Raw genomic sequence first — 27,424 nt, 5'->3', positions numbered from 1 at the left:
TCCCTAAAGTTTCAGTAGTATAAACATGGTTCATTGACAAAGAAAGGGCAGTAAGTAATCCAAGCAGTGTCTGAAAATCCTTTTCTGGAGGCAGGACGAAAGCCCAAGTTTGTCGGCTAACGTTCATACATAATTCTGCTGGGCCCATACGTAAAGGAAGGACTTCATAACCTAGAGATATTAATTAGTTTCCCTTCTTCTTCAGAGTGTGAGGGCCCTTTAAAGCTCCAGGGAGAAGGCATAAGTGTGGAGTCATTGGTTAATACGATTGGTCCTCTTTCCGTCCATTCTACGAGCCTTAGTAAAGGGGGGTTAGGTATGTAAGCCCAGTAAGGGTGATTTATTGATTCAGCTTGAGCGGGGGAGGCACAAGCAAGCAAAGCAAGCAGGGCAACTAAAACATTTTCAGGATTCCGAGGCATTCCCTATTGAGAAACCAGATTTTCAGCTTGATTAGTGAGTGTTTTTATTTGTCCCCAAGAGGGGCGATCATAAGGTTGATGCCACCGAGAGTGGCATTTTCTGGAGATTTTTAGAGCTGTCATGGCCCGTATTGGAATTTCTTCTTCCTGGGGTTTTTGTTGTCTCTTCTCTATCTTGAAGGCTGGGGCCCCCCCTGCCTCGGATCTTCCGAAGAAGAAGCCATGTGAGCTCTTTGGATCCATCTGGGGAAATACAAGCATACACCTTTCCCTGTAAGATTAATTTCCCAAGTTTCCATTGTTTATTTAACCCACCTCGGTACCAAATGGGCAGAGGAAGAGAAGAATCCTTCAATTCTTCGAAATGTTTTTCTGCTCTAGTCAAGATATCTCCTTGTGGTAAGTTTAAAAAATTTAAAACAAATAAAGCTGTATTAACAATATTTGCAGGTTTAGAAAATATCTTATGTTGGAATTTAGTAAAGTCTGTTTTAGATAAGGAAGACAGCAATGTTCCTATGTATTTTCCTCTTTTTAATTTTTTTTATTTGTAATTTTACTGTGTGATGTGCTTGTTCAACTATGCCTTGTACCTGTGGATTATAAGGAATGCCGGTAATATGTTTAATAGAAAAGGATTGTAAAAATTGTTTGAAATATCTTGAAGTGTAGGCAGGGCCGTTGTCTGTTTTAATAGAACTAGGAGTTCCCATTATAGCAAAGCAGGCTAATAAGTGAGTTATAACGTGATGTGTAGCTTCACTGCAAAGAGATGTGGCCCATATAAAAGAAGAATTGGTGTTGATACAGACATGTAGGAAGGAAGATGGAGAAAGTTCAGGACAATGAGTTACATTCATCTGCCATAGTTCATTAGGTTGCAATCCCCGAGGATTAGTACCTTGTGCAATGGGTCGAAGATGTAGGGGTTTACAAGTAGAGCAATTATTAATAATTTCTTTAGCCTGGCGGTATGGAATTTTCTATAGTTGGTGTAGCGAACCAGCATTGTTGTGCAGTAGAGCATGTAGTTCTTCTGGAGTAGCAAAAGAAACAAGTTTATTAGCCTGTTCATTACCATGAGTCATAGGACCAGGAAGGGAGAAATGTGCCCGAATATGGGTAATATAAATGGGAGAAGTGCGGTTTCTAATAATGGATTGTAATTCTGAAAAAAGTTGTTGAATAATAGGTTGATTGGAATTTATAGTAGAGGTTTCTATATTCTTTAATACAAAAACTGAATATAAGGAATCAGAGACTATATTAATGGGGTAAGGATGTAGGCAAATAACTTGAATAAGAGCATATAATTCATTTTGTTGAGCAGAATGGAACTTAGTGTAAAAGACTTTATATTCTTTGAGAGACCAGAATAAGGCTCTGGCAGTTTTAGTTCCATCTATATAGAAAACTTTAGCTTGTGGTATAGGCTGTGAGCTGACGATGTGGGAAATAATAAATTCAGTATTTTTGAAAAAATTCCATAGCTTGCTAGATGGATAATGGAATGAAATTTCTCCAAAATATTCTAGAAAGGCTATTTGAAAATCTGTGGAAGTTTGTAATGCGTTCTCAAGATTTATTGATAGGTATTACAATTTTATGAGGATCAGTGCCAATTAGAGTTTTAGTTCTATTTCTTCCATTGATAATGAAAAGAGCAATTAAATCAAGGTAAGGTGTAAGTGACTTTATTCCTCTAAAATGTGTATAGATCCATTCTATTGGGTGTTTTTGTTGGGCAAGAAGTCCTGTGGGAGAAGGAAGAGAGGGCAGTACAAATAATTCTAGAGATAAATTTAATCTGATGCGAGTAAGAAACTGTTTTTGTAATTTATTTTGCACTAAATAGAGTTCCTCTTGTGCTTCTTAAGAAAGTGAACGAGGGCTATCTAAATTAGGATCTCCTTTCAAAGTATTAAATAGATTAGTCAGTCGATAATTAGCAATGCCTAATGAGGGTCTAATCCAATTTATATCGCCCAAGAGTTTTTGAAAATCATTTAAAGTTGATCATTTATTAGTATGAATCTGAGTTAATTGAGGAATAATACGCTATTAACAATAAATCCTAAGTAATGGTAAGGTGTACAGGTTTGAATTTTTTCAGGGGCAATGATTAACCCAGAGTTTTTTAAGCATAGTTGAGCTATATCAAACATGTGTTGAGTTTCTAAAACAGATGGAGCCGAAAATAATATATCATCCATATAATGAATAAAAAGAAAGTCAGGAAACTGTTTTCTCACAGGCTCAAGGGCTTTAGCCGCGTAGTATTGACACATGGTGGGAGAATTCATCAGTCCTTGAGGCAGCACAGTCCATTGATATCATTTATGAGGCCCGTTGTGGTTAGGAAAAGGGAGAGAGAAAGCAAATCTCTTTTGGTCTAAAGGGTGTAAAGTTATATTTAAAAAGCAATCTTGTAAATCAATAATAATAATATGCCAGTTTTGAGGAACAGTAGTAGGTGATGGGATTCCTGGTTGTGATGCACCCATAGGTTTCATAGATGCATTAACTTTTCTAAGGTCTGTTAAGAGGCTCCATTTGTTAGATTTCTTTTTTTTTTTTTTTTTTTAGATTTCTTTTTTATAACAAAAATAGGAGAGTTCCACGGAGAGCAAGATTCCTCAATATGTTTCAATTCTAATTGTATGTCTATAAGTTCTTTAGCAGCCTGTAATTTTTCTTTCGTAAGGGGCCACTGCTCTGTCCAAATAGGCTCATCATTCTTCCAAGTTATTTTAATAATTGCTTTGTTTGTTAAATGAGCAGTGGCCCCTAGGAAAAATGTGGAATGTGTATTTGAGTCTGCCATTGCATAAGTAAGTCCCTTCCTATTAGATTAAAGGGTACATTTATCACATAAGGTCTTAATGTTGCAGGTTGGCCTTTTGGTCCCTCACATGGGTATATTTGAACACTTTGATAAACTTCTTGTACTTTTGTTTGAGAAATTCCTGCAATTTGGCAAGAGGCCTTTTGTATAGGCCAGAATTTGGGCCATACATGTTTGGAAATATTAGTAATATCAGATCCAGTGTCAAGGAGACTGGAAAATCTTTTACCATTAATTTTGATATTTATATTTGGTCGGGCATATTCAGATACTAATGGTGTCCATAAAGATTGTTTTTGATCCATACTGCCGAATCCACTTGTCTGTACATTATTAGGGGAGTTAATAGAAATGTAAGGTAAAAGAAGTAATTGAGCAATTTTGTCCCCCTTTTTGAATTGCCATAGAATCTGAGATGACATCATAATTTGAATCTCTCCTTTATAATCAGAATTGATTATTCCAGGGTGAACAGTAATTCCTTTAGAAGTCAGACTAGATCGGCCAAGCAAAAGACCAAAAGTTTGTGGGGGCGGGGATCCAAAAAATCCGGTAGGCACTCTAGAAGAGATTGCTTTAGGGTAAAGGGAAAAATCATTTAGGGCTGGTATATCAACAGCAGCACTGCCAGATGTTGAGGGTTTGAGGGAAAAGATAGCATTTGCCCCTGGGGAAATTTTTCTTGTTGTAGGGGACCTGGGGGGTCCCCTGTCTGGAGTTTCCCAGAATAGGTTTTCCATCAATATCAAATTTAGATTTACAATCTTTGGCCCAATGCATTCCTCTATGGCAGCAAGAGCAAATTCTTGGTTTTTTATTAGCCTTCTTAGGGCAGTCCCTTTTTAAATGATTTTTGTCTCTACATGTAAAGCATCCTTCATTTCCCTTTCTAAAGATAGCAGCCATTGCCTCAACTAGCATTTGCATCTTTTGAGTTTCTGATCCTAGATTGTGACAAGCTTTCAAATAATCATAATAGTTCCAGTCTCATGAATTGGAGTGATAGCTCTTTGACATTCCTGATTTGCATTCTCATAAGCTAGTAATCTCTGTAGCTGTCTTTTGGCTTCTTCTCCAATTACAGTACGGGAAATAGCAGTTTCTAATCTAGCAAAAAAATCAGCATAACTTTCATTAGGTCCTTGTAATATTTTAGTGTAACTACTTGTAGGCTCTCCTTGAAGAGTAATTCGATCCCAAGCTTCAAGGGTCACTGTTTTTAATTGTTCATGCAACAAAGGAGGGCATTGTATTTGAGCTTCTATAGTATCAAATTGTCCAGAGCCAGTTAACATTTCATTATTAATTTGATTTTGGGGAGTGCCAGCTCGAGCATTCTTGTTAGCATGATCTCTGGCTATATCATGAAACCACATTGTCCTTTGAAGGTATTCTCCGGGTTTAAGGAGAGCTTTTATTAAAGTTCGCCAATCATAGGGAATGAAGTTTCCAATAGAAGATGTCACAACATTTAGAAGCTCCCTTGTAAAAGGTGAAGGTGGGCCATACATAGCTATAGGCTTTTTCATTTGTTGCATGTGAAAAAGATTAATACTGTCATATTGAGGTATTATGTGCCCTTGAGTGTCAGAATTTCTTAAAACTGGAAGGACAGAAAAACTATTGGCATCAGAAACTTGTGACTGCAAAGCCAGTAATTCAGAAAGTCTCTGTTGCGAAGGAAAGTGGATAAGTGCTGACTTTTTGTAAGTATGAGTCTGCGTCAAGGACTTATCATAATTGTCCATAAGAGTGTTGCCAGTTTTGGTATCAAGAAATGCCTCAGGAGAGCCGTTATCAGAATCATTAAGTTTTAACAAAGGAGAGACCCCTGGATTTGTGCCTGCTGGCAGAGGAAGAGGAGGAGGAGTTGGAGCAGCCGAGGCAAGGCTAGTAGGAAAGTTTTGAAATATTTTATGTTGTTCTAATTGAGCCTTTTATAAAGTTTCATCATCTAATTCATATTCATGCAATAAGTGTTCTGTCTGTTGTCGAATATCATGAGAGCTAGAATTACCTTGAAATGGCAGCATTACAGCTTTAATGAGAGCCCATAAGGGCCAAACAATTGGAATATTTTCTCCTTGCCCGGCAGCTCATTCAACATTTTCTTTGACCCGGTGCCAAATTTCTAAATCAAAACTGCCTTCATCAGGGAACCAGGGATTATACTCAACTACTGTTTGAAGGCAAGCCTCTATTCATTGGCGTGAAACCAGAAGTCCCTGAACTTTAAAAAAATGATGAAGTAAAGTAGAAAAATGATGAGGCTTTCCAACTGTTTGACCCATGTCTTAGTACTTACCAACCTCAATAGGTCCTGAGTCACTCCGCCCAAAATGCCACGTATACCAGTGTCCCTGTTCGGGCGCCACTTGTTGGGGTCCTTTAATGGACCAGAACCTGGTGGTACAGAGTCGAGGATAAGAAAGTAAAAGAGGAGGAAAAAAGAGGAGGAAAAAAAAAAAAAAAGAAAGTAAAAGAGAGAAAGAGGCTGATATTCCCTGGTTTATGCAGAGGACCAATAAAGCCCTTGACACAGGACTTGCATCACTCATGAAGGCACCAGGCACCCCCTCAAGGGGGTGAAGGCACAAAGTGCCTTCTTGTGAGGGTCTTAGAAGCCCGGGCAGGAAAGTGAGCATGACGGGTCTCCACGCTCCAGAGAATCAGCTAGAAAAAGAGAGAGAAAGAGAGAGAGAGAGAGAGAAAGAGAGACAAAAAAGACGGGGACCTAAGCTCTGATGAAGCAAAGGTGCTTTAATGATTTTAGGCTGTGGTACAAGAAACTTCTTTCAGGAATGATAGAGATCAGAAAACCAAACGTTGGCAACCGTTACCAAGGGAACAAGGGGTAATCTTAGTCACAAGGTCAGGAGGCAATCCATATCTCAAGAAAGGGGAACAAGACTAAGCAATTTTGTCAAAAAGAGAATGTTTACTAAAGGAGACCCAAGCCTGCCTCACACAATGACCTCAATCCCTGGGAGCAGCGTGCTGTTCCGCTTGAAGAGGGACAAAGGGCTCATGAGAGACAGCATGTAGGAATCCTCCGTCAAACACTCCCTGACAACCATTCCACACTGGAAAGGGAGAAACACCGGACCTGACACTCACAATGCATCCAGCTCATGGCAGCCACTGTTCACCTCCCTCAATGATGAACTGTGTTTCTTAGGACACTTTAATCTGGACCATTTTTTCAGGAAAGTTCTTAACAGAGACAAAGCCTGCTCTTCTGCTGGCACTGTGTTGGGGAAATATATTTGTTTGAAGCCCTTCCGTGAAGCAACTCTAACTTTGACAAGAAGAAGAATTTAGTGGGCTTCCCTGGTGGTCCAATGGTTAAGAATCCACCTTGCAACACAGGGGACACCAGGTTAATCCCTGGTCCACGAACATCCCACATGCCTTGGGGCTAAGCCTGTGAGCCACAACTACTGAGCCCATGTACCTCAACCACTAAAGCCTGCATGCCGTAAAGCCTGTGCTCCAGAACAAGAGAAGCCACCGCAATGAGAAGCCCACATACCCCACCCAACTAGAGAGTAGCCCCCTCTCGCTGCGACTAGAGAAAGCCTACATGTAGCAACAAAGACCCAGAGCAGCCAATAATTTTTTTTTTAAAGAATTTATAGGAAGCACCCTGAGATGTCTCAGATAACTGAATAGGGATGGAACAACTGGAACAAAGGATTGGAAGGCCACAGGGACCCTCTCACCATCTGTCAGCCCCCCTCTTTTCTGCACAAGGACTTCATTCACTTTTACCAACTTCCTTCCCAAAGCAGGAAGCATGGCCACATCTCAGCCTTCTCTGGTAAGTCCTTACTTTCTCCTTCAGGCTGAACTTTCACATCTCGGAGTCTCGTGGCACTTATTCTGCATTTGAATTTTCCAGTGGTTTTATGTGAGATCCCCTTACACCTGTGCTAATGAAACAAACTCCCTGCATACCCATCCCCAGTTCCAGGGCAGGGCCAGTGCATGGTGGGCGCTTTGTAAAATTTGTTGAGCGATTAGCCTAATGAGTAGCTGTGGGATGTCTGCGCTTCGCTCTTTGGGGAAATCTGAGTTCTGGCCTCTCCAGCAGAGACTTGCCCTTAAGGGGCCTAGTTTCACTTGCTCTCACCAAGTACACTTCCTGCATTTGCTTTGTGTCTTATGGCCATTCCATTTAGGGAGTGGAAAGTTCGAGGCCTTCTACCCAGATCACTTGAAGGTCCTATTCAAATAGGCTTCTGTCTTGTACTTCCCCTGAAATGACATTTGGGGAAAGAAAAGATAATTTTACTTTTGCTTTGCCAAGTAAAACTTCACAGACATAGTAATACAGCTTCAGCCCGTTGTGGCTCAGACGGTAAAGATTCTGCCTGCCATGCAGGAGACCTGAGTTCAATCTCTGGATCAGGAAGATCCCAGGGAGAAGGGAATGGCAATCATTCCTTGGTTTTCTCCCCTCCTCTTTTCATCTCCATCTCCTTTGTAGCCTCTACAATGTTAGTCAAAAACCCACCTCCACCCACATTTATGATGCCTGCTGTCTTCCCTCTCTGCCTCTCAGCTTCCTTGGTTCACAACTGGTTGTTCTCTCCAGGGCCCACTTTCAGCCTTGTCTCCAAATTTGACAGGGGAGCTGGGGGAAGTCCCGCCTGCTTATTTTGCTCATAGGATTTCCCAGATATTGATCTCCTCAGATAGGAACCAAGCTTCTGCTGGGAGCCCTGTCATACTGAGCAACTCATTTTTCCTGACACAGAGTGTGGACAAGCTTCCATTGTGATTTCTGATGATCAAGGCTTGGCCCCACCAGACCCAGGGAGATGATGTAGGGGTGGGGGGCACACAGGTGACTTCTATTCCCCCCTCCCTTTTGTGTTTCGATGGCGTTCCCACTGAAGACCATTGTTCTCTGCTGGGCCCCAGTCAGAGGCGTGGAAAAAGGAAGTTGTCACAATAAGCTCAGAGGCCCTGAAGAGTGAGCCAGGCTGGGAGTTTCCCTGGGCCACCTCCGCTGAAACAGCTGAAAGCGCAGCAAGTTTCCTCCCAACGTCTGCTTTTGGAGAAAAGAGAGCTTGACCTCAGCAGCCCCTTCCTGAAGTCATGCACACAGGCCCCTCATCCCGGAGTTTGAGTTCCTCTGGCCACTCATCAGCCAGGGTGGCTTCAGGGTTCTCCCCTCAGATTCCCCATCAAAACTCCACCTCTGTCAGTAGTTGCTCTTTCCTCCTGGGTCATAGCAGGAGGTGGGCTCATGACCTAATCAGATCTCCGAGGTCAGGAGGGAGATGAAGTGAAATATTCAGGCAGTCGTGCTTCAGGCCACTTAGAATACCTCTGTCTTTGGAGGGTCTACTTCAGAGGATTCTCAGACCTCCAGTAACTTGATGGTTATAGAGGTGAGCAAGGTGGCTTTGAAGGACCTCCTGGATCATTCCAAGATTTGAACTGCCTCCCTGCTTTCCCAATCCAAAGGATGGCAGGAGGGTATTGTTGTTCAGTCACGAAGTCGTGTCTGACTCTTTGGGACCCCATGGACTGCAGCACACCAGGCTTCCCTGTCCTTCACCATCTCCCAGAGCTTGCTCAAATTCATGTCCATTGAATCGGTGATGCTATCCAACCATCTAGTCCTCTTTCGTCCCCTTCTCCTCCTGCCTTTAATTATTCCCAGCATCAGTGTAAGAGAGTGACATTGGTTAAATTGTACATGATTGTGTCTATAAGTGACTTTGCATGTGAGTTGCATGTTTGTGGCAGTTTTAAAACATGGCTACCAATTCTTGACACTCTTCTTATCAATAAAAATATCTATGTTTCCTTTCCTTGAATTTAAGCAGTCATGTACTAACTTGTACAACTAGAGTAGTATAGAAATGATACTGTGTGAGTTCTTTTCATTTTTTTTTTTTTTTATTCGGGGGGTGGCTGTACAGCATGTAGGATCTTAGTTTTCTGACCAGGGATTGAACCCGTGCCTCCTGCAGTGTAACCAAGGATTCTTAACCACTGGACCACCAGGGAAGTTCTGATACTCTGTGAATTCTAACCTGGGTTATAAAAGGCTATTCAACTCCTATATTGGTCACTGGAATGCTTGCTCTTGGCACCTTTAGCCACCACATGAGAAGTATGACCAATCTGAGATTGCCACACTGGACAGACCACACAGAAAAATTCTGCGACTACGTGAAGAGAGATACGCAGCCAACCCCAGCTGTTCCAGCTGCCACTGTTTTAAACATTCCAGTTAAACCTCAGACACCGTGGAGGAGAGACCAGTCATCCATCTGAGCCCTGCCCAAGGTTCATTTCATGAGCAAAATGCGTGATTATCATTTGAAGCCACTGATTTTGGGGAACTCCTTTGTGAGGAAGCAGTTAGAAAGCAGTAGGTAACATATGTGTACAGATGTGGCAATTTAAATAAACACCACAGATAGACATGAAGGCGTAGTTCACGTGTGTGTGTGTGTGTGTGTGTGTTGCTCAGTTCTGTCTGACTCTTTGTGACCCCATGGATTGTAGCCCACCAGGCTCTTCTGTCCATGGGATTCTCCAGGTAAGAATACTGGTGTGGTTGCCATTCCCTTCTCCAGGAGAGCTTCCGACCCAGGGATCCAACTACATCTACTGCTTTGCAGGCAGATACTTTACTGTCTGGGCCACCAGGGAAGCCCTGGAGCCTGGTGAATGCAAACCCAGGTCACAGTGGCATTGACAAAGGATATGTCCTTCTGGCTACACCTGCTTCATGATCAGCTACTTGTCTCTGTCCCACACAGCCCTCCATCTCAACGAGATGGGACATTTCCTGCCCTATCAGTAAGAATTTCACAGTCTTCAGCAGGTGCCACCCTCTAGAGTTGGGGAGCCTGAAGGAGCTTAAGAAGGAAAGAACACCTGCTATCTAGCAGCCATCAGACTGCAGCCATGCCCTACAGGAAGCCCTGAAGAAACTCAGGATGAGAGAACACAGGACACCGGTCCCAGATACCTGGGGTGCACATCAAAGGAATGATTTCAGTAAGCCTCCTGCATCTTCCTATACAAAGAAAAGCACTATCTTGAGATGTCTGGTTTTCCTTTAACAAACAATAACCTTTTGACCTTCAGGCTACCTTCCCTTTGTTGCAAAACTTCTATAAACTGGCTCCCACCTCACCTCCTTGGAGTAGTTCTTTCAGGGTTACTTAAGATGCTACCTCCTAGCCTGAAGTCCTAAAAATTCCCACTGAATAAAACAACTCAACTTTTAGGTTGTGATTGTTTTTTAAGCCTACACACCCCATTCCAGTCTTTTCATACTTTATATACAAATAATTCTTTTTGGAAAAGACTTCATCTTTCCTCCACCTATCCAGGAAAAGTGATTATTTGGAAATGCTGCAAAATAAACTAAAGCAGACTATAATATTAAAGACTTTTTACAACAATTTCTTTTCAATTCCAGATCAGGAACCCAGAGCCCTAAATGTAGTTGGCTCCAGGTATGAGATTGGTCGTGTTTTATTTATTCAACAGAGATCTGTCCCTGGCTTCCCTAGGTCCAGGCTTGAACACTGGCAAGAGAGGGGGAAAATGGTAGTAGACCCTGACCTTAGGAGACTGAACTGCAGCTCTTTAAAGTCAGACTTTTTTTAAAAAGTCTTTCTTGAATTTGTTATAACACTGCTTCTATTTTATGTCTTGGTTTTTTGGCCCAGAGGCTTGTGGAATCTTAACTCCCAGACCAGGGTTCGAACCTGCACCCCCTGCATTGAAAGGCAAAATCTTAAGCCCTGGACCACCAGGGAAGTCCCCTGTACAATAACTCCTAAACCACCTGCTCATACTATTTTTCCTGAAATGTTCATCACCACGGGAATGTAACTGGGCAGGGGTGGGGGTGGCAGGATATAACACATTTTCCCATCATTGCCATGGTCCTTATGGTGCTCGAGGATATGCACCATGAGGAGAAAAAGCTGCCTGCACTTGGCTTCCTGCTCCTGTGGGCCAAGAGGCATTGTCTTGGGTGGTGGGAGGAGGGGAGGAGGACCCCCCCCAGGGAAAATCCCAGAGAAGTGACTTGACCACAGGTCTGTGAGCTTCTTTGTTCTATAACTCTAGGCAGAAAATGCCAAGAGAGGATTAGATGTGTGAGAGATTTAGTGGGGGGAATGCCTATGAGGGAGGATGGGCAGGGAGCTGTCAGATCACAGTGTGGGCCGGCCTGGCTGAAGAAGAACCAGGAGGAAGGAGGACCCAGGAGGAAGAGTCTCAGTTGGAGCAAAGGCTCAGCCATTCTTCACAAAGCTGATGATGAGTCATCGAGCCACCTTTCAAAGGAGGTTGACCTACAGGGATGGTTCTTCCTACTCCTGTCTTGACTAGTCATTGACAGGGACAGCCTGCAGGCAGCACAACCTTCATGCCAAGTCATGGGGGTGATAGATTAAGGGCCGAGCCGTGGGGCCCTTGGTCAATTACACCACTGTGGTACAAGGTTCAGAATACATTGTTGTTTTCTTTCTTCTTTTCTATTTTTACCAAAATTTTTTATTTTTTAATTTAAGTAATTAATTTATTTTTAAACTTTTGGCCACACCCTGTGGTATATAGGGTCTTCGTTCCCCGACCAGGGATCTAACCTGCACCCTCTGCATTGGGAGGCTGAGCCTTAACCACTGGACCACCAAGGAAGTCCCAGGGGTGCATTTTCATGGCCACCACAAGTCCCTCTCAGCCAGCACCCTAAGCAGCAGCTCTCCCGTCCTCCTTAACCCTTTGGAGATAATTCAGAAATACAAGGTATGTGGGATTTTTTTTTTTTTTTTTCATCTGTTTGCCACTCTTCAGAGACACTGAGGCGAAGAATTAAAGTTACTCCACATGTGGATAGAACAACAACAACAAAAATAGTGAATCTCATCTCTCTAGGGCCCCTGCACTGTTTACTCTTTCTCCCACTCTCTACTCCTGCCTACTAGCAACCCTGGCTCCTCGGTCGACAGAAAGATGCGGCCAGCAGACAGGGATACAGTGCCCTGACTGCCTTCATTACCACATACTCTGTTCCCCAGGGCTCTTCTTAGCCAACACTTTCACTGTTTCCACCAACTGTTTCCCAGAACTGGTGCCAAAGCTAAATGAATGACAGATTTGCAATTCATTTGAACCTGAACGTTTAGGAAGATATGCCCTTATTGGGAAGCTGAATTTCTCATTAGTCTGTAAAAGATTGATGGAGAATTAGGGCTGATGAAGCCCCCACATTGTGCCAGCTGTGGTCACAGGTGCTACACAGGTCACAGGTCATCAGTTGCATACCTCACCCCTGGGAGTTCATTGTGTATGGCTGCATTTTACAAACCCTGGGCACATACTGAGTAAGGGAACAGAGAATTGGGCAGGAATGAGGCTTGGGTCCTCTGACTCCAAGTTTAGTGTTCCTTCTGGCCCCTAAATTCTATCTGCACGTTGGACAACTTGGCTGACTTAATAAGAGGAAATAGAGGTATTGGCTTATAGCAAGATTTTGTCTTTTTTTTTTAACTATCTGTTTATTTGGCTGTGCTGGGTCTTAGTTGTGGCATGTGGGATCTAGTTCCCTGTGTGTGTGTGCTCTGTCGTGCAGTCGTGTCCAACTCTTTGTGGCCCCATGGGCTGTAGTCTACCAGGCTCCTCTGCTCATGGCATTCTCCAGGCAAGAATACTGGAGTGGGTAGTCATTCCCTTCTCCAGGACATCTTCCCAACCCAGGGATCGAACCCACATCTCCTGTGTCCCCTGCATTGGCAGGTGGACTCCTTACCCACTGAGGCATCAACCCAGGCCCCCTACATTGGGAGCCCAGAGTCTTAGCTACTGGACCACCAGGGAAGTCCCGAACCCCTTTAGTTTTATCTATAAGTATCTTGTGTTGCAGTCTTTAGATTTGTATGTGTTTAACACCTAACCTGTTGCTTAATGCTCTTGGGAAACATATTTTTCATTCTTGATTGTACTTTTTAAAAATTTGTGTCCATCTGGTAGTTATGCAACAAATATTTTCCTAAAAAAACAAAGTTCTGGGGTAAATGGGATGTGAGGAACAAAGCAGATACGTTTTCTTCCCCCCCATGTCATCCTATCTGAGCACCAAAGTGTCAAGGGCCATGTTGCCTCAGCAGTGCTTGAGAGGCCCTGTTTACTGGCCGTTTGCTAATCTGTATTCCAAATTTTCATTAATTCAGCTTAGCCACTGGGCTATATTGAACTTTTTTTCTTTTGGAGGTTAAATTCACACAATGTAAAAATGATCCATTTTATTTTATTCCCTTTATTTTTTATATTTAATTTATTTATTTCACTGTGCTAGGTCTTAGTTGTGGCAGTTCCCTAACCAGGGATGGAACCTGGGCCCCCTGCATTGGGAGCTCGGAGTCTTACCCACTGGATCACCAGAGAAGTCCCCACATGACCCATTTTAAAGTGTACAATTTAATGATGTTTAGCAATTTCACAATGTTTCGCAGTCAGCCACCACCTCGATGTAGTTCCAAATCATTTTCATCACAAGATAGAAACCTGTACCTACTCAGCAGTTACTCCCTTCTCCCCTCAGCCCGTGGCAATCACTGATTTGCTTTCTGTCTCTGTGGATTTACTTATTCTGGCTGTTTCACATAATGGGATCATACAGTAGGAGAGCTCTTACATTTGACTTCTTCCATTGGGCGTCCTGTTTTTGAGGTTCATCCATGCTGTAAAGTGTATGGACACTTCATTTCTTTCTGTGGTTTAAGAACGTTCCACGATTCATTTATCCCTTCATCTGTGGATGAACATTTGGTTTGTCTTCACCTTTTGGCTATTGTAAGTGATGCTGCTGTGAACATTCGTATGTCAGGAGTTGTGTGAGTCCCTATTTTCATTTCTTTTGGGCATATACTTATAACTGGAATTGCTGGGTCATATGTAAATTCTATATTTAACTTTTTTTCTTTGTTTTTGGCCACACTACTCGGCATGTAGAATCTTAGTTCCTCCACCAGGGATAAAACCTGCGCCCCCTGCGTTGGAAGTGGAAATTAAACACTGGCCCCCAGGAAGGGTCTCTGTATTTAATAAGTTTTAGAGGAACTGCCAAACGTTTCACAGTGAAAGTTCGTGAAAACTGTTTTACAATCCTACCAGCAATGCAGGAGGGTTCTGATTCCCCCGCTTCCTTGAATTTAAGACTTCAAAAACTACATCACTTACAGGATGAGGAAGTGACTTGTCTTTGAGATATTTTCCTCTTTCACATTTTATACTTTCTCTTTCACATGCAGCCCACGCCTGAAAGCGACCAGGAGGAAGGATAGCTTTAGATGATGCAAACAGAAATTCCACCGGCCTCCAGATACCATCATGTGTCATGTTTCGCCAGGCTCCACAAGCCTGTGCTTCAGACTGGCTTGGTCACTCGCAGGTGAGCAGGCTGAAGACTCTGCTCCCCGGAGAGGAGAAGATGACTGACACTGAGTTCAACTACGTTCACAGGCTGGCCGAGGACTATCTGAAATATGTGTTGCAGATACAGCAACCTGGATCTGGGCCAAGCAAAACATCCAGGGTGTTACAAGTCGTGGCTTCCTCTGTCCAGAACGAAGTGGAAAGAACGTTGAAGCAGTGCTTGGATAAGTTTGATGTGGTGTCCATAGACACTGCCAGAAGAATATTCAACCAAGTGATGGAAAAGGAATTTGAAGATGGCATTGTTAACTGGGGCAGGATTGTAACCATATTCGCCTTTGCAGGTATTCTTATCAAGAAACTTCTGGGCAAGTGTATTGCCCCAGACATGGACATGTGCAAGGACATTTCTTACTTTGTGGCGGAGTTCATCACCGAAAACACAGGAGAATGGATAAGGCAAAATGGAGGCTGGGTATGTGTGATGGAAGTATTCTTTGTTCTTTATTTTAAAACAGGAATTGAAATAGTAAGTCTCTTTGCTAATTTAAAAAAGAAATCTACCTAAAGGATTATATTTTCTTTGAATAGTTCGCTTTAAAATTTTTTTAAATTTTAAAATAAAGAGGAATTTCCCTGGTTGTCTAGTGGCTAACATTCTGCACTTCTAACCCAGGGGGCCCAGATTTGAAGCCCTGGTCAGGGAACTAGATCCCACATGGTGCAACTAAGACCCAGCACAGCCAAATAAATTAAAATAATAAAAAAAGGGCATTTCCAGCTGATTTCCAGTGAATCTTAAAACTTTATAGCTGGGAAACACTTGTGGTTTCAATTTTTATTCCTACAGTGTAAATTAGAGGAGTGAGTTTGGGGGATTAATAAAGCACCTCCCTAATGCTTCTTCAGAGTCTAGTCCATAGGACTGAGCTCTTGCCAGGGTTGTCATGACAATGTAGAATTAGTACAGAATGAGTTGGTATTAGAATCTGTTATATTTAGGTATTTATTATGTTGGAAAAGACAGGTGTAAATTTTTGCCAGTTTGTTGCTTCCTGCCCCCTCTCCCTGCCTCGCCCAGTTTTCTAATATACCAAATTCTGGCCAGTAAAGTTTGATGATTAAAAAAAAAAATAATGTACTGTATCACCAGCTAGAATCTATTCAAGATTTTCCAAATAAAAATTCACTTTATTATTAATGCCTCAAAAAATGAGACCATGCAGGGGTCCTAGATTACAACTCAAATTGTAGCATATCATGCATGCTCAGTTGTGCCTGATTCTTTGCAGCCCCATGGACTGTAACCCGCCAGGCTCCCCTGTCCATGGGATTCTCCAGGCAAGAATACTGGAATAGGTTGCCATGCTCTCCTCCAGGGGCCTCTTCCCGAGCCAGGGATCGAACCCGGGTCTCTTGCATTACAGGCAGATTCTTTATCACCTGAGCCACCAGGGAAACCCCACACAACTCATTGATAAGGGGCCTGTCCCGGCTGAATGTACATGCTTTTCTTGATATTCCAATAAACTTAATGCTCACTTTTCTTATGGCACTGATTTCCCATAGAACCTCTCTTCAACCCACAATCCCCGGCCTCCTCTCTTCTCAAAGCTGTCCACTGTTATCAATTATTTTACATGCAAAGCATCCCTATTAATTAAAAAAAAATGCTTGTTGGATATATCCATAGAAAATATACATAGCACTTCTTTGTAAAAAAATTTATAAGTTGTTAAATAATATTTAACAATACTAATATTTGAAGTGAAAGTTGCTCAGTTGTGTCCAACTCTTTGCGATTCCATTGACTACACAGTCCATGGAATTCTCCAGGCCAGAATACTGGAATGGGTAGCCTTTCAGAAATTGTTTATGTAAATAGTTCTTGGTACTTATTCTGCCTTTTTTCCCCACCCAGGGATATGTAATAAGTATTTTAGAGGGTACTACAGGGACTTCCTTGGGGCTCCCCTGTTGGCTCAGTGGTAAAGAACTTGACTACCAATGTAGGAGACATAAGAGACATGGGCTTGATCTTTGGTTCAGGAAGATCGCCTGGAGGAGAGCATGGCAAACCCACTCCATGATTCTTGCCTGGAAAATCCCATGGACAGAGAAACCTGGCGGGTTACAGTCCATGGGGTCCAACAGAGTCAGACATGACTGAGCTCAGCACAAAGACTTCCCCGGAGATCCAGTGACTAAGATTCCTGCAGGGGGATGGGTTCCAATCCCTGGTTGGGGAACTAAGATCCCGCAAACAACATGGCCACACACACACAAGAGTACTACATATATGCTGTTGTATGTGAATGCTGTTGAATGACCATTTCTAGCTGATGGATAGTTATTTATTTCCAGAGTTATTCCAGATACTTCATTGAGTATCTTTAGTCATGTCTTCCCTGTACATGTGTGCTTTTCTAGGGTGAATACTGGGATATAGAATGGCTAACACATTTTCAAACTTAGTAGACGCTTGTCCTCTTAAGTGATTCTAAACCTAGTTACCCTCCTATCACAGCTCAATGGAATACACCACACTTCCTTTCTTCCCGGCTGACTAATATTACATTACGGTGGTCTGTCATAGTTTCCCTACTCTGTTGGCTTAGAAATACATACCTAATTATCTTTTTGTTGTTGTTGTTGTCCACACCCTGTGGCACATGGAATCTTAGTCCCATGCCCCCTGCAGTGGAGCGCAGAGTCTTAACCACTGGACTGCCAGGGACCTCTTCTGTCTTGCTGTTTTAATTCTTTTTTAAACCAGTTTCCTTGATTACTAGTGTCTTTTCACATTGAGCATCTTTTCATATGTTTATTGACTATTTGTAATTCTTATTCAGGGAACTGCCTATTTCTCTCCTTTGTCCATTTTCCCATTGTTTTGTCTTTTTCTCACTGATTTGTGGGAATTCTTGGAATATTCTGGACAAAAATTATTTTTATATATGTTTTATATTCGCTAAGTCACTTCAGTCGTGTCTGACTCTTTGCTACCCTGTGAACTGTAGCCTGCCAGTCTCCTCTGTCCATGGGCTTTGCCAGGCAAGAATACTGGAGTGGGTTGTCATTTTCTTCTCCAGGGGAATCTTCCCCAGGGATCTAATGTCTCTGACATCTCCTGCATTGACAGGCAGACTCTTTACCACTAATACCACCTGGGAAGCCCCTTGTATATGGTGGATATCTTCTAATATGTTGACTGCCTTTTAAAACTATAGATGTTTTCGGTGCTTACAAATGTTTTAAAAGTTGATGAAATCACACGTATTAATCTTTTACTCGATGTCTTTTGCACTGTTTGATATCTTTCTGCATAATGAAAGGGCTTCCTTCAATCACTCTCCTTTCTCTATCACCTTTTTTTCTTGGAACTCAGCCTGACTTGGGGCTGGACAAAACATGTGATGTTTGGTCATGATTTCTTCTGGTTGCTGTGGGGAGCTATACTGAAGGATGGGTGGAAATTGCAGCTATTATGTTGCATAGATTTCAAGTGAATGCAGAAGGTCTCTAGCACAGAGGTCCATGTGTAGAGAAATCCTAGTTGGCAAATTCTATATGAGTGGCTCAATGGTAAAGATTCTGCCTGCCATTGCAGGAGATGCAGGTTTGATCTCTGGATCAGGAAGATCACCTGGAGGAGGAAATGGCAACCCACTCTAGTATTCTTGCCTGGAAAATTCCATGCACAGAGGAGTCTATCTGGCTACAGTCCATGGGGTTGCAAAGAGTCAGACATGACTTTAGTGACTCAACGATAGCAACAAAAACAACGTATGAGCTTGGACTGTATTTGTAACACACACAAAATTAAGAAATGTTCCTGAAAAATTTTAACTTATTCACAGTAAATGTTGTAAGTTCCTGGAATTCATAATTAGTGGATGGTATGGAAATGTCTCTGAGAAATTCTAGAAGGGTACTGACCTTTGGTCAGTACCTGACCTTTCAGGGGTATGGAGGTTTGTAACATTGTATAGGAGGCGGTAACCAAAACTATCCCAAAGAAAAAGAAATGCAAGAAGGCAAAGTGGTTGTCTAAGGAGGCCTTACAAATAGCTGAGAAAAGAAGAGAAGCAGAAGGCAAAGGAGAAAGGGAAAGATATATCTAACTGAATGCAGAGTTCTAGAGAATAGCAAGGAAAGAAAGAAAGCCTTCTTAAGTAGTAAACTCAATACAAGTTTAGGGCTACTGTTATTATTAGTAGCATCATAGTATTGCCTAAGTTTCCTGAATATCTGCTCAGTCGCTCAGTTGTGTCCAATTCTTTGCACCCCATGGACTGTAGGGCTCCTCTGTCCATGGGATTCTCCAGGTAAGAATACTGGAGTGGGTTGCCATTTCCTCCTTCAGGGGATCTTCCCCACCCAGGGATCGAACCTGAGTCTCACATGACTCCTGCACTGGCAAGTGGGTTCTTTACCACTGGCACCACCTGGGGAAGCCCAACTTCCTTGAATAGATAGGTGTAATCTCCAGAAATTATATCACCAGCTATAGTTAGATATTAGCCACCATCTAAAACAGATGCCCTACAGGAAAAAAAAAAAAAGACCAGTGAGATTTATTCTTTTTTTCATTTATTTTTATTAGTTGGAGGCTAATTACTTTACAATATTGTAGTGGTTTTTGCCATACATTGACCTGAATCAGCCATGGATTTACATGTGTTCCCCATCCTGTACCCCCTCCCACCTCCCTCCCCATTGCATCCCTCTGGGTCTTCCCAGTGCACCAGCCCTGAGTACTTGTCTCATGCATCCAACCTGGACTGGTAATCTATTTCACACTTGATAATAAACATGTTTCAATGCTATTCTCTCAGATCATCCCACCCTCGCTTTCTCCCACAGAGTCCAAAAGTCTGTTCTATACACCTGTGTCTCTTTTTCTGTCCTGCAATATAGGGTTATCATTACCATCTTTTTAAATCCCATATATATGCGTTAGTATACTGTATTGGTGTTTATCTTTCTGGCTTACTTCATTCTGTATAATGGGCTCCAGTTTCATCCATCTCATTAGAACTGATTCAATGTATTCTTTTTAATGACCGAGTAATATTCCATTGTGTATATGTACCATAGCTTTCTTATCCATTCGTCTGCTGATGGGCATCTAGGCTGCTTCCATGTCCTGGCTATTATAAACAGTGCTGCGATGAACACTGGGGTACACGTGTCTCTTTCAGATCTGGTTTCCTCATTGTGTATGCCCAGGAGTGGGATTGCTGGGTCATATGGCTCTTTTTTTCATTTTTATCATGTTGAGCTGCTTTCCTTTCCTTCTTCCTTCCCTCCTTTCCCCTCTCCCTTGTTTCTCCCTTCCTTTCTTTCCTTCTTTTCTTTGCTGCTTCTCATGTCACTTTTTATTCCTCTTCCACATTTACCATTACTTCCTCCTGTCTCTGCCAGCGTGACATACTATAATGAAAAGGCTCTTGTAGATCTGACAGGAGAGCCAGTGCTATTTTTTCTTTTTTTAAGCAGTTTGGCATTCATGAGGAAAGGCTGGTTCTTAAAAACCAGCAGAATGCATCTGAGAAGACACTCATCTCACCGCCTGCGACTGCCTTTCCTTTGCAGCCAGGTGGCTTTCCTGCTTTTGCCCACTTCAGTAAAACACTCTCCTGCCCTGTGCTGGTCGAGTGGAAAGGATACCCTACCTCCAGTTTCACATGAGAGGAATCACCTCTATCTAATGCACACTGAATACATCATGCTTGGCCCAGAGCCTGTGGTATAGAACATAGCCAGCAAATATTTGTTAATGGGGTGATGGAATGAACTAGCATTGAAAGTGAGATCTAAATTCCGGTTTTCCTGCTCACTAGAAGTGCGATCTTGGGTGAGTTACTGAAGTCACTTGAGACCCAAATTCCTAATATAATATAAAATAATATTTTCCATAATATATGGGCTTCCCTGGTGGCTCAAACAGTGAATTCCCCTGCAATGCAGGGGACATGTGTTCAATCCCAGCGTGGGGAAGATCCCCTGGAGAAGGGAATGGATGCTCACTCCAGTATGCTTGCCGGGAGAATCCCATGGACAGAGGAGCCTGGGTGTCTACAGCCATGGATTCACAAAGAGGGACACAACTGAGGGACTAACATTTTCACTTCACCTCACATAATATATAATAAAGACAATAATATATACCATTAAAAGTTAAAAGTTGAAAGAACTTTTCTGTAAGAGTGTTTTGTAAACTGTCAGATACAATACAACTGTGAAGGTTACATGGGAAATTCCAAAAAGTTTAAATATGCAAATTCTCAAAACTACTCTAATACCAAAAGAAAGCCCCTTCTGAAAGTAGGAATGTACAATCGGAACTGGTGCTTTCCATGTAACCAGCATGTTAAAGTCTGAGTCATAAGAGTTATGCAAAGTAGGTTTTATTTTCTTATGATCATCTAGCTCTCAATAATGGTCTGGTAAATTTGAGGGCAGACCAAAGGACCTACAGAGGCGTGTCAATGCTTGACCAAGTGTTCAGCCTGGCAAAGGCATTTCCAAAATGATGTAATACAAGCTCAAAATTTTTTATATATCCTTTGATGTATAAAATAGATTTGGGGGCCAGATTCTTCTTGTATGTCTTTTTGAATTTTCACTTGAGATTTAAAAATCATTTAATGAAGAATAAGGTTAGATGTAGTTCAGGCCTCCCTGAGGGCTCCTCCACGGAGTATTTGTGGAGTATCCTATCCACTTGACCAGCTCAGCTCTCTCCCCTTGGGAGTCCTCTGTGACTCCTGTGCATAGCCGGCATTTGATGCATCAGCAAATTCTGATTCTGCACACCCAGCACATCGGAGCAACTCTCTTCTCTCACTTAACTGTGTCAATAGGCTCCTCTCAGCTTCCCTGCTTCCAAGCTTGCCCTGTGATGCTCTGTTCCCCATATAGCAGAGTGATCAGAGCCATGAGAGGAATTTTTAAAATAACTCGCCTTACATATTCCATGTTAACACTTCCAATGTTTAGAGACTATCCCATTGTTTTTATGCATCATAATTTACTTAAGCAGTTTCCAACAGCTAGACATTTGGGTTGTTTTCTGTTTTTCCTTCTTAGAGATAATGCTTCAGTACTAAACATGGAGATGGTTTTCCACCCCCCACCACATAAAAGAAGACTGCCTTTCACTGCCTCTCCCTCTCCATTCTGCCTTTTGACTCTAGTTCCTCACTGCTTCTCTCTCTGACACTATAAAAGAACTTGGTATCCAGGGCTAAACAGACGGTTACTTTGAGACTAAAGTCTGCCATCTTCTCAGTCAGCTGGGTTTCCGAATAAAGTCTTATTCCTTGCCTCAAAAGAAAAAAAGAAGGCTGCCTTATGATCACCTTCTTACAATAGAATGATTGGTTCATCTATAATCACACTACTCATACATTTTGGAATACACATTGTCTTCAAAAGTTTTGTTACCAATGGGACAAGCTCACAATTTGATCAGCATTAGGTGGAACCATTAAAAAAAGATTATTCTTGAGGGTTTAATAGACTTCTATTAACAAGGTCAAGTTAATAGGTCTAAAAAACAGTAAGATTCTATTAAAATGTGAATTTAACAGCTGATAATGTGGAGTTTTTTTCCCATATACTTGCTCGTGATTGATATTTATCTTCTCATCAGCCTTTGCCTTTTAAACTATTGAGGGCTTGATGATTTTCTCTTATGTTTGAATGAACTCTTTCATGGCAAATGTGTAACAAATAGTATCCTGATCTGTTGTTCTTATTTTAGTTTCTTATAGCTTAAAAAAAAAAAAAAGAATCTTCATATAGCTGAATTGTGTTTTTTTCCTTTGTTCTTGCTTTAGAACTTTAATAAATATAAGAGGGTGACATATTAACTCATTAACTGCCTGATCATAATGGTGATCATTGTTGATAATAATAAAAATCATTGTAGAGTGCCCCCACAGTACGGGGTTTATAGAAATTCTAGAAGAGGAGCACTGAAGTGGATCTCACACCTGGGACGTGTGGGAAATGCCTGAGTGTGTAAAGGAAGGAGAAAGAGGAAGAAAAGCTGGAGCAGCCTGTCCCCTGTGAGCTTGTGACAGCAAGTGCCTCCGGGCATGACATCACACTTCACAAGGAGGCAGAAGTTGGCTTTCTTATGCAATCTTTTCAATGGAAAATTCCTCTGAATGGTGTTAGTCTTCGCTGCCGGTGATGCTCCAAAAGACAGTTCCACAGCATTATGGAGTTCTCAGTCAAAGAAATATGTTTGGTTTACACTTTCGTGTTAGTCACACTAGACTGTGAACTACGAACTACTTGAAGATGTTTGTAACCCCAGAAATGGAACTTTACTAGATGAACATCTAAAAAAATTTTTTTAAACAATTTTCTAATCTTCTTGGGAGTGGTTTGAAAATTTATGGAGTGAAAAGAGCAGTGCTTGCATTTCAGTACAGGTCCAGGTACTAAGAAATCAGGTAACCTTACTTACATTTTTTTCTGGATCTCCGTTTCCTCATTTGTCAAAATAAGAGAGGACATTAGGCTGGATAAGCTTAGAGGTGCTTTTCAGTGAGGGTGCTCTATAATAATATATCAAAAGTTAATTAAATACAGCGTCCAGTTTATGTGTACATGCATTCTCAGTTGCTCAGTTGTGTCCGACTCTTTGCAACCCCATGGACTATAGCCTGCCAGGTTTCTCAGTTCATGGAATTTTCTGGGCAAGAATACTGGATTGGGTTGCCATTTCCTACTCCAGGGGGTCCAGTTTATATGCTTCTTTAAAAAAAAAAGCCTGATTAAAAAAGGAATGAATGTAATCTGGCTTTACTGTTGCATCCTCATGACTCTCATCACAAAGGAGTTTACAAATAAATGCTTATTTCAGGGGTTTCCCTAGTGGCTTAATGGTAAAGAATCTGCCTGCCAATGCAGGAGACATGAGTTTGATCCTTGATCCGTGAAGATCCCACATGCCTTGGAGCAACTAGGCCCATGTGCCACAACTATTGACCCTGTGCTCTAGAGCCGGAGAGCCATGCCTACTGAGCCCACATACTGTTAACTACTGAAGCCTAAGCACCTACAGCCCTTGCTCTGCAACAAGATAAGTCACTACAACGAGAAGCCTGAGCACTAAAACTAGAGAGTTACTCATTTGCCACAACTAGAGAAAGCCTGCATGCAGCAACAGACACAGCACAGCCAAAAACAAATCAATAAATAAAATTATTTAATAAATGCATATTTTAGTCCCAAACATTCAGAAGAAAAAGTGGGGCGGAGGGCAGGGGGATAAGATAGACTCTCTACCCTCTAGCGCTGTGTCATCCAATACAGTGGCCACTTGTCACTGGTGACTGTTGAACAGTTTCAATGTGGCTGGTCTGAATTGAGATATGCTGTAAGTTCAAACACACATTGGACTGTAAAGATTTAGTACCAATAAAGTAAAATATCTTATATCCATCGTGCTTACATATTGAAATCAAAATTTATTTGTTTGCTTATCTATTTATTTATTTTTGGCCATGCACAACAAGGCATGTGGGAACCTAGTTTTCCGCCAGTGATCAAACCCACGCCCCCCACATTGGAAGCACAAAGTCTTAATCACTGAACCACCAGGGAAGTCCCAAAATCATAATATTTTTAGATAAATTGATTATATTTTTAAAATTAATTTTGCCTCTTTTTACTTTTAAATATGTGGCTACTGGAAATTCCCTGGCGGTCCAATTGTTAGGGCTCCATGGTTTCAATGCCAAGGGAGAAGATTTAATCCCTGCTTGGGGAAATAAGAAAGATCCAGCAAAAAAAAAAAACCTGTGGCTAAAAAGATTACATATGTAGCTTGCACTATATTTCTGTTGGATAGTACTGCTCTAGGGTGGTCTGGAATTGAAGATAGAGAATGGTAATGAGGATGAATAGAATAAAACCAGTGAAAATATAGAGACTACCTATATTAATTAAATGAAAGTTTATTTGCTTTTCATTCTAACAAATTTAGTCTCCACTGATTTTTAAAATGTTAACTTTGTTTTCTTGTAGGAAAATGGCTTTGTAAAGAAGTTTGAAACCAAATCTGGCTGGCTGACTTTTATGGAAGTTACAGGAAAGATCTGTGAGACATTATGTCGCCTGAAGCAATACTATTGACTGAAAAGGACACTCCACATTGTGAAATTTGTCTAATTTTTTATCTCATACAAGAAGTACTGTCAACACTTACTTCTACTTCTAAACAGAGGACTTTGATGATGTAACTTGACATTCTGGAGTTATGGGAATTTTGTCCCCATTTTAGTGAATAAATTGTATGTATTATTTGTAGCTATATGTGATGTGTACCATCTGGGAGTCTAACAACAAAACGATAAAGCTCAATGTAGGGAACAGGGGCTGAACTAAGAGAAGGATGACCGGGAAGGTGACGACTTTGGCAGATTTTCTTAAGGGTGTGTCCACTACCCCCAAATCATTTCCAGTGTCAGTAGTCTAGATTGATGGGCTTCCCAGGTGCTGTGCTCAGTCGTGTCCCGACTCTTTGCAACCCCATGGATTGTAGCCCATCACGCTCCTCTGTCCATGGGAATTCTTCAGGCAAAAATACTGGAGTGGGTTGCCATGCCGTCCTCCAGGGGATCTTCCCGACCCAGGGGTTGAATTACAGCCAGATTCTTTACCATCTGAGCCAGCAGGGAAGCCCGTTCCCAGGTGGCTCAGTCGGTAAACAATCCGCTGCCAAGAAGGAGATGCAGGAAACCCGGGTTCGACCCCTGGAGGAGGAAATGGCAACCCACTCCAGTATTCTTGCCTGGAAAATTCCTTGGGCCGAGGAACCTGGCAGGCTATACTCCTTGGGGTCGCAAAGAGTCAAGACACAACTTACCAACTAAACCACTACACCACAGTCTAGACTGACAGTGGGTGAGGTCTGCTGCCCACATGCCTCTGGGATCCAAGTTTTCTGAAGACCCCAGGGCCCCTGAATGGCTACGTGTGGTTTTCTACTGATGCCTTCTCAGCTCACTTCAGAGGTGTCCTTTAAAGTTTATGAATATGGCAGCGAGATATGGAGGATACCTTGGGAGAATCTGAACAAGGATAGTCAGGTAAATGACTCAACGTTGAGACACTGTTAAACTCTCCATTTAAGAAATTTCACAAAGTAGGGACTCCGTGTGGTCCAGTGGAAGGTCCATTGGAAGGTCCGCCTTCCAATCCGGGGGACATGGGTTCAATCTTTGGTTGGTGAACTAAAATTCCACATGCCACAGGGCAACTAAGCCCATGGTCTACAGCTACCGAGCCTGTGTGCCTCTACAACCTAACCCTAAGATCGGATGCAGCCAAAAACAAATAAAAAATTTTTTTCACAGAGTGGAAAATGATGTCATTTATTAGCCCCTGTGTTCTGATTTTTAGGTCAGCACATCTGATTGTAATATGGGAGCACTGTACCTTGTTCTAGACTTTCTCCTTCTTCCTCTCCTCCCACAATACAATCTCTACCCATCCTGGGGCTTGTTTTACCCTTCCTCTGAAGTTGTTGATGGATCCAGTAAAGAAACCAGAGCCTCCTTTCCCCATTCCCCTTCAGGCTATGGGCATGTTCACAGGGGGTTTCAGTTAATTTATGTTTTACCTCTCATGGGGATTCTTTTTCTTTGTTTTTGGTTGTGCCATGCAGCATGTGGGATTCTAGCTCCCTGTTGTTGTTATTCAGTGGCTGTCGAGTCTGTCTCTTTGCAATCCCATGGACTGAAGCATGCCAGGCTTCCCTGTCTTTCACTCTTTAGCTCTCTGACCAGGGATCGAATCTGTGCCCCCTGAAGAAGAGTTGGATACAATTTAGTGACTTAATAGGAACAACTGCATTGGAAACTTGGAGTCTTAAGCACTGGACCACAGGTGATTCTTAATGGTGGGGATTAGGACATTGGGGTGAGTTAGCAGGGAAATATTTCCGATCAAAGTAGCTCTGGCTACTTAGCAAATCCTAGGTCACCTGGGCAGTGTCTGCAGCAGGCGAAGATCATTTTCCTTTTCCTCCTTCACCTCCCCTCCCCCTACCAAATTGTGTTCAGTATTAATCACTTTTTGCATTAATCAGCACTAACGGTGGGAATGAATAATCATGAATGGATGTCAACAGGAAGTGTGTGTCAGAGCACTGCTACCTGGAATAGGTTTGCACAGGAAACCACAAACCCTGGCTTTTATATTCTGCAATAATCTATTTAACAAAGTGACGGTGAGATATCACTGACCGTTTCTGGCTTGGCTGGTGACTTGGTCTTTCAAACTACAGCTTGCTGTGTGCTTTGTTTAGCATCTTAGTTAAAAGAAAAAAGCTTTGAGGAATCTCAACTTCTAACTGATGCCATAAACAAAAATGAAAGTGAAACAGATTACAAACATAAATGTTAAGTTGAAACTATAAAGCTCCTGGAGGAACACATAGGAGAAAACCTTCACAACCTTGGAACAGGTAGATTTCTTAGTGACAACACAAAAAACCTGAACTGGAAAAGAAAAAATCGTTAATTTAGAAATCACCAAACTTTTAAAAATTATTTTTAAAAGCTACAGTTGAGAAGTCAGAGAGGGTATGTGAATTATATCTCAAAATAACTGTTTAAAAAAATAAAGCAAGTCACAGAATGGGAGATAATATGTGCCACATTACTATCTGACAAAGGACTTGTATCCAGAATAAATATAATACTCTTAC

At 42.0% G+C, this 27,424-nt stretch overlaps 1 protein-coding gene across 2 annotated transcripts; it reads left to right on the top strand.

Moving 5' to 3' along the window:
- Window positions 1-577: 577 nt before the first annotated feature.
- Window positions 578-26,029, top strand: BCL2A1 (BCL2 related protein A1). Of its 2 annotated transcripts, none has more exons than XM_065906462.1 (3): window positions 578-821; window positions 14,565-15,163; window positions 24,739-26,029. In XM_065906462.1, the coding sequence occupies exons 2-3, from the start codon at window positions 14,651-14,653 to the stop codon at window positions 24,844-24,846; spliced, it is 621 nt and encodes a 206-aa protein (XP_065762534.1). In that variant the 5' UTR covers window positions 578-821; window positions 14,565-14,650; the 3' UTR covers window positions 24,847-26,029. The 2 variants fall into 2 exon arrangements, with proteins under 2 accessions (XP_065762534.1, XP_065762533.1); XM_065906461.1 differs by lacking the exon at window positions 578-821 and adding an exon at window positions 11,908-12,060.
- Window positions 26,030-27,424: the final 1,395 nt, after the last annotated feature.

This window comes from Muntiacus reevesi, chromosome 15 (genome assembly GCF_963930625.1).
Source record: "Muntiacus reevesi chromosome 15, mMunRee1.1, whole genome shotgun sequence".
NCBI classification, from domain to species: domain Eukaryota; kingdom Metazoa; phylum Chordata; class Mammalia; order Artiodactyla; family Cervidae; genus Muntiacus; species Muntiacus reevesi.
This window is presented reverse-complemented; position numbering and strand designations above follow the sequence as displayed.

Excerpts from the sequence above, each read along its gene's own strand:
- BCL2A1 (XM_065906462.1), top strand. The coding sequence starts at position 14,651 with ATGTTTCGCCAGGCTCCACAAGCCTGTGCTTCAGACTGGCTTGGTCAC. Across the intron at positions 15,164-24,738 it reads TAAGGCAAAATGGAGGCTGG|GAAAATGGCTTTGTAAAGAA; the intron begins GTATGTGTGATG and ends GTTTTCTTGTAG.